The 7,616-nt window shown below is 32.7% G+C and overlaps 1 protein-coding gene across 2 annotated transcripts; it reads right to left on the bottom strand.

Annotated features, from left to right (window-relative positions):
• Positions 1-2,954: 2,954 nt before the first annotated feature.
• LOC104117073 (uncharacterized) lies at positions 2,955-6,883 on the bottom strand. Of its 2 annotated transcripts, none has more exons than XM_009628052.4 (9): positions 6,680-6,883; positions 6,465-6,583; positions 5,532-5,620; positions 5,280-5,418; positions 4,766-4,840; positions 4,532-4,653; positions 4,375-4,450; positions 3,430-3,489; positions 2,955-3,304 (listed from the first exon to the last, which is right to left on the bottom strand). In XM_009628052.4, the coding sequence occupies exons 2-9, from the start codon at positions 6,576-6,578 to the stop codon at positions 3,167-3,169; spliced, it is 813 nt and encodes a 270-aa protein (XP_009626347.1). In that variant the 5' UTR covers positions 6,579-6,583; positions 6,680-6,883; the 3' UTR covers positions 2,955-3,166. The 2 variants fall into 2 exon arrangements, with proteins under 2 accessions (XP_009626347.1, XP_009626348.1); XM_009628053.4 differs by having other exon boundaries at positions 6,699-6,839.
• Between the last annotated feature and the right edge of the window lie 733 nt (positions 6,884-7,616).

Below are 7,616 nucleotides of genomic sequence, written 5' to 3'. Positions count from 1 at the left end.
ATACAAAATATACAAAAGATATATTTTATAAAATTTGTATAAAAATTATATTTAAGTTGTATGATATTATAGTTGTATTTAGCTGAGTAGAAATAAGGTATGAAAGTTGTAAATAAATTGTATAATATATAATTAGTTGTATGAAATCTGTTTTTATTATGTATGTTATTGTAGATATTCAAATTTGCATTAAATTTGTACGAAATTTATTTTTAATTTGTATGTTGATGTTCCATATATTTAACTGAGCACTAATTAGATTATATTTGACATTGAATAATGCATCTTTTGATTGGATCTGCCATTGAGACTAATGACTGTGTGTTTAAGGCGTGTTTCTATAATTTGGAATTTGGAAGTGTCTCTTAGTATTGCTTTTCCCGAGGGAAGAAACTAAAAGAGTTACACTATCGTGTTATTTATGGAATGCAAGCATGTTGATAGGTGATGAAGCCTTCATATTTTTAGTACATATCCATGTCATATAGTGGGAATCCTCTTGTATCTCATATTCTTTCCAATTTCTGTAGTTAATTCTGAACCTAAGAATATGAAGGAGGAGATATTTCTTAGACTTAGGGTTCTGATTCATCCATTGTGGTACACGAAAGAACTAAATCTGGAAAGGGTATTTCCAGAAATAACTTGGAGGAATTTTTACTCTTTTTACACTGGGATTTGGAAAGGGGCTTGAAGCAGCGAAATATCTGTTTCTAAGCAAGATAATTGAGGTTACTGCCATCCGTTACTGCCAAGATAATTGAGTTGCTTGATTGAAGGCACTAATAATGGATTGTGAGCCTTTTAAAGTGGAATGTATATAATTTGTAAGTAATCCTTATTTAGGGCGGGTAATATACAAAATTAGAACAATTTTGTTAAATAAGTTTCAAATATTATATAGGAACGAAAAATCCTAATAATATTGTACTGTATTGTTTTCCAACATGAGCAGTGGTGCAGACTGAAAAAAATAATTCAGTGTTTACATCAAACAATATAAATTAATCATGATTAAGTAATACATTGATGTAAAAAATAACATTAATTAAGTTATAAAAGTTCATTGGTTTGGTATAAACAGGGGCAGATCTACTCATTGAATTTGGGTGCTAGAGCACCCATTAACCTCGGCTCCGAGTATATATAATTGTATAGAAAATTTGAGAAAACGAATATAAAAGAGCAGAAAGCACCCAAGAGACAAAAAGTACTAATAATGGATTGTGAGCCTTTTAAGGTGGAATGTATATAATTTATAAGTAATCCTTGTTTAGGGCGGGTAATATACAAAATTAGAACAATTTTGTTAAATAAGTTTCAAATATTGTATAGGAACGAAAAATCCTAATAATATTGTACTGTATTGTTTTCCAACATGAGCAGTGGTGCAGACTGAAAAAAATAATTCAGTGTTTACATCAAACAATATAAATTAATCATGATTAAGTAATACATTGATGTAAAAAATAACATTAATTAAGTTATAAAAGTTCATTGGTTTGGTATAAACAGGGGCAGATCTACTCATTGAATTTGGGTGCTAGAGCACCCATTAACCTCGGCTCCGAGTATATATAATTGTATAGAAAATTTGAGAAAACGAATATAAAAGAGCAGAAAGCACCCAAGAGACAAAAAGTATTAATAATGGATTGTGAGCCTTTTAAGGTGGAATGTATATAATTTGTAAGTAATCCTTGTTTAGGGCGGGTAATATACAAAATTAGAACAATTTTGTTAAATAAGTTTCAAATATTGTATAAGAACGAAAAATCCTAATAATATTGTACTGTATTGTTTTCCAACATGAGCAGTGGTGCAGACTGAAAAAACTAATCCAGTGTTTACATCAAACAATATAAATTAATCATGATTAAGTAATACATTGATGTAAAAAATAACATTAATTAAGTTATAAAAGTTCATTGGTTTGGTATAAACAGGGGCGGATCTACTCATTGAATTTGGGTGCTAGAGCACCCATTAACCTCGGCTCCGAGTATATATAATTGTATAGAAAATTTGAGAAAATGAATATAAAAGAGCAGAAAGCACCCAAGAGACAAAAAGTTCAATGGGTGCTTTGGTTAAGGGATGGTGCTGGAAGTTTACGAAAATTCAATGGGTGAGGGTTTGAATCCTTCTCCCAACAAGCCTTTTTTAAAACAGATAAATTATTCCCTTTTTTTCTCCTCATATTATCAAGCTACTTTCTCTTTTTTCATTCTTTCCGGTTTTCACCCGCCGCTATTTTTACCCAATACTATTTTTTAGAATTCCTTTTTGCTAACTTTGTTTTATTGCTTCTTATTTTACAAAATGTAATTCACTATAAAGAAAGAAAAAGAAAAAGGACTCCAAAGTTAGGCCCTTCTGAAGACGAGCAATTCCTCCCCAAGGGAGAAAACCATCAATCTCTTTTCTTGTCAGCTACGTTATCCATCACAATTTTACGGCGGCCATAATATTAATACTATGAGTTTTCTTGTTAACTTTTTTCATCAACGTGTTCAAATAGTTATGCATTTATGGAATATGATTGCTAATAACTTTACGTTAAAAAAAGCTAAGCACCCACGAACTTAAATTTCCTAGATCTGCCGCTGAGTATAAACACCAGGTGTGAGTATGTCTTTTCCAAACCAGCAAAGTAGCAATTGTTGGTATACAGAGGTGACCCTAGGCCAAAGCTTCACTTCATGGAAGCATATGAATTCCAGCTTTCCAGGTTAAAATAGAACCTAAGGCGAATTTAAGCGAATACCAAACTGAGCTCCCTTTTGTTAAGCCAAAACCAGTTCTCATGCGTTATGGGTAAAACAGTTGAGCAAATAGGTGATAGAACAAGCCAGAAATTTGACAAGATCTAAATTGGCTCCTTTTTGCCTTGCAAATACAACATCACATTCAATGAGCAATCCTACACTTGGGCATTGCATTACACTATCATCTGGACACATTTATGATTAGTGATTTTGGACAAAGATACTGTAGAAATGTTAGTTAACAATTAGTTCTCACCTGTTTTGTTGGTTCAGTAACTCAATGAAGAAGTACATATTTGAAAGACAAAAACAATAATAACTGTACATAGAGGTTAATATCATAAACCTCAACGCTAGTAAATTGCTGCACAAGCTCCAAAAGACTCGTAGTTTATGTCCTACTGGCTGTGTCTCGCCTTTCTCAAAGTTTTAATCATACCCTTTGCGATTTTCCAAAACCAGACAATATTCAGCAGTGCCAAAACAGGAGGTACAGTTAACAAGCTATAGAAGCCCAGTGGATAAACTTTCTTGATCTGAAGAACAAAGTTGAAACAGTGTAAGAATGTATCGCTTCAAACTCTCATGAGTATTTTAAGTTGAAGAAGAAATAGGCCTTAAAACAGTTAAAATTCTATACGTTGTGCAAATAGGTATTTACCTGATCAAAATGGGTAAACATGTGATAGAAAAAGAAAAGAAACAAAACAACCCTTGCAACCTGAAAGCATCACATCAAAAACCTCGGTTATAAAAAGTAAAGTTTAAAAGCTAGCATCAGAAGTTTCTTGGCGACAAAAGTTAACAATCAAAAGCAATAACAGAACCAAGTCAAATGAGAATAAGAAATAATAACAATTCAAGATTTTGCTTTCTCAAACATACAGCTAACTTGAACTTTCCGTCTATTTTCATAAATTACTTGAGGAAAAAGTCAAAATTCTTGATTAAAAGATTCATGATCCTATTAATCTTAACCTCAAAGAAAATACTTTGTATTAAAGTAAGTTTGTAATTTTGCTTAAAACCCAGGCAATCTCTTGTGGTTTCTGAAAATGAGAATATTTTGATCTATTGGTCACAAATATAATATTTTTGGATTTCCAACTACAAAAGTTGCTGAATTATTGTTTAAAAGAAGATAATCATATCAAACAAACAAAGTGTTTAACTAAATCCTTGTAACATAAACAAGGAGCGAAAAACCTCAAGGCATATGTACTGCCCATTTGCAAGGTCCAGGACAGCGTTAATAGTAAGGCAATAATCTTAAGAATTTTCAGCAACATAGACACAAAACTAGTTGTTACACTTGAACAGAACATAATAGAAGCAAATGTTCGAGATAGTTAGCTACACTTCTCTTGAGGACAAATCCAAAGTATCTTGTGCACAATATTCCTCCACCAAAAAAAGAAAAGCAATTTGCCAATTTATGAGCAAAGATGTATACGTAAATTCAAAAGGATCATTTTTCTCAAATTAATTTGTCCAAAATAGAATAGCAATCCAAGGGGAATCCAGCTTAGCTTCATATAAGTAACATGCTATATCCGCATAATTGCAAGAACAAAGACAGAAGAAAATGTATTCTCATAGACCATACCAGCCAGCCAAAAAATAAAGCTACTCCATTGGAGACGTAGAGCTTAGAGTTCTTTTGACCAGCAACATCCAGGTACCTGCACATATTTATGGAAGTCAATAATGTAGAATGTTTGGTTTAGAAAAGACAAGGAATGGCAGATGCCTATTGCTCTTACCATCTTAAATTGACAAAGGGAGTAGTACTCTCGGTAAAGAGTACCATAAAAATATATATCTGTGCTTGACCACTTAAAAGGGATTGAACAATTGCAAACATAGAGAGTCCGTGATGTAAGACCTGGAGGAGCAAATAAAGATTCAAAGGCAATACATTGCTTCCTGATACTTACAGCCACCCCAAGTTACACGATAGAATTATACAAGAAAATACAGTACTTCCTGATGCTTACATACTCCATTCCACCCAAGGCTGGGAAGTAATAGAAAATCATTGCCAAGTCTGCCAGAAAGTAGCCAGTGGAGATCTGTTTCACCATACAAATAACATTAGAGTTGAGAATAGAACATACATCCAGCATTATAAGGCTAGAGTTGAATTAGATGATGGAAGAACGAAGTAGTCCATATGCGAACCCTTAAAAAAACCAGGACAACATTATCACATTTACGTCCTTCAGGGAAAGTGATAGCAGAGTAGTCTTGAGAAAGTAAAGCCGCGATTGTGTTACTACCCTAGGAAACTGAAAACAATAGGAATATGAATTAAGCATTTTGCTCTCCCAACGGTGTTAATAATCAAACTTGTCTAACATACTTCACAATTTGGATAAAACATTTCTTCAGGTAAAGTAATTTTTATTCAAGACGTCAAATCTGACTAACTAACAATATAGAGAAAACTTGGTAGCCATTTGAATCTGTAAGCTAAAAGAAAGTCAATGACAGTAGTATTGGCATTAATACCCCGAGTATGGTGTCTGAAAAAGCTGATGTTCTATTGATCATTAAGTCATCCGGAGCACCATCACGGAAAAGATCTGATTCAAGTAAGAGATACAGAGAAGCAGCCGCTGCAAGGAGCGCATGAAAAGTGGAAAATCCTCTGAAAAGAAGAGAGATTCCTCAGTAAGACACTGACACCAACCAAGATACACAAGCTATATCACTAAAAATGGAAAAAAAATCAAAAATTCACATGAAAGGTAAGATTACTACCTGTTGTTCCATTCAAGTTTCTTTTTGTCATCAAGTTTAATATATCCATTGAAGAACGAAGGGCTTATAGTACCTGTTAATTGATAAACCTTCAACAAAAGAAAATAACACCTTCAAAAGTAAGACGAAGAGCAATAACACATGCTAAAAGTTTGTTTCTGAACTACCGCGACAAGAGAAACCTGAAAGCCAAAGAGGCAGAGCTAAGGATACCATTCTAAGAATTGTATATTAAAGCCTCCTCTTTTTTCAATTAATAAGCAAAAAAGAAATATTATCCAGCGAATGCATTGTAATAAGTACAGATTAATACCATTCGGTTATACTTATAGGGAATCCAAAACATTCAGCTAACCGTCTACGCCTTCTATAGATTAAAATATTATACCAGAAAGCCAAAAGTTGGAAGAAAGAATGTTTCAAACTATTTCAGGAACTCGCCCTCCAAAGTATCTAAGATTCCATTCCCCCTCCCACCCCCACCCCCCAAAAACAACAAATGTAATTTATAGCCAGAAATACAAGGAACTAGGCCTCATGGTCTGCAGTTATCAGTCAAAATTTGTTTGCCGGATGTAAATTGTGTTAGATGACAATATGATCGTTTCTGCTAAAGAAATCATAACAAGACATTAAAAAAAAAGAAGCATAACATTAACAGACTAATCCTAAGCACAGAGAAAATAACACTCCACTTATAAAAACAAGTTTAAATATCAAGTAGGCCATATTTCACTTAACGCATCACTTTACACTTAAAAAGGGTCAATAATCTAATAAGAGTCAAAAGGAGCAAAAATATGTGAATTTTAACATCAATAAATTCGAAATTTGCACACATAAGAGCAAGTAAGTGCCCAGTTTCACACCCCAAAAAGAAAAATAAAACATTATGCGGCTCCAAATATAAGAGGAGACAAAAAAGAAACTCACAATTCTACACATGATGATACCAGCAAAAACAGAAAGGAGCCAGTGTAATTCTTTACTTAGGGTAGCATGACCCGCTATGTTGATCAATCCAAGGGGCAACTGAATAAGCAACATGTTTGCTACAATGAAAGACACGAAATATCAAAAACCCAAAACATCAAATCATAAAAAAAAACTTCAATCTTGAAGGCAAAAGATTCAAAAGGATAACATACAAAAGCAAGATTGTAAAACCTGAACTGTTGCGCTATGAGTAAAATGCTTAAACCCTCCTTTACAGGAAAGCAAAAGACAACCAAGAATGTTTGAACCAAAAAAAGAAAGAAAAGAAGGACTGGATATTGAGATGGTGCGTAATGTTCAAACAAGTCAGAGAATTGACCAATGACCACGTCCTGAAGGCTTAGAGAATTAACAATAAAGAATAAGGAAAGTTAAAATTTAGGAGAAAAAATGAGAGTAAGAAATTGAGTGAAAATTTAATGAGGGAGTTGGGGGGGCCATCCCATGACCAGAATTTGATGCTTTTCTTTTTGTGGCGTGGAAAGAGACAACTTTTGAAATTTGAGAGGAGAGGAATGGGGTCCACGTCTATTCAGAGTTTTATCCCATTTGTACACATCACATGAACCGACAGCTCGTCGTTTTTTAGCACACAGGCCACAGCCAATAGTATTCGCTCGTATTTATATTATATTAAAAGGACGAAATTTCTTAACATGTTTATCTTTTTTTATCATTTTAAAATAGAGTTTATATCACACAAAATAGTTATTTGATTATTCTACTAGCTAATATTTAGAAGTTTAAATTAAACCAAATTTATTACTTATTAAATTTTTCCTTATTTGAATCAAATAAGAAGTCCTTATAATTAGGATTTTAAAATCATTAAAATTTTACCGTATGTAAGTTTTACAATTAAAGTATGATTAAATTATAGGAAATCTTTATGCCTAATACATTCCATGTTTGAATCGGTAAAATAACTAATCTTTTATTCCAAAAATATGAACCCTCTCACATTAGGTAGACATATAATTTATTTTATTATAATTATAAGTATGAGTATGTTTATCTAAACATTTGTAAAGCTTAAAAGTACAAACAAAGCCAAAAAAAATCATTGATTGGAAACAACGAGGATTTTAG

Source organism: Nicotiana tomentosiformis, chromosome 7, assembly GCF_000390325.3.
Source record: "Nicotiana tomentosiformis chromosome 7, ASM39032v3, whole genome shotgun sequence".
Taxonomy (NCBI): domain Eukaryota; kingdom Viridiplantae; phylum Streptophyta; class Magnoliopsida; order Solanales; family Solanaceae; genus Nicotiana; species Nicotiana tomentosiformis.
This window is presented reverse-complemented; position numbering and strand designations above follow the sequence as displayed.

Excerpts from the sequence above, each read along its gene's own strand:
- LOC104117073 (XM_009628052.4), bottom strand. The coding sequence starts at position 6,578 with ATGTTGCTTATTCAGTTGCCCCTTGGATTGATCAACATAGCGGGTCAT. Across the intron at positions 5,621-6,464 it reads GTATCATCATGTGTAGAATT|GTTTATCAATTAACAGGTAC; the intron begins GTGAGTTTCTTT and ends CTTTTGTTGAAG. Across the intron at positions 5,419-5,531 it reads AAACTTGAATGGAACAACAG|AGGATTTTCCACTTTTCATG; the intron begins GTAGTAATCTTA and ends TCTTCTTTTCAG.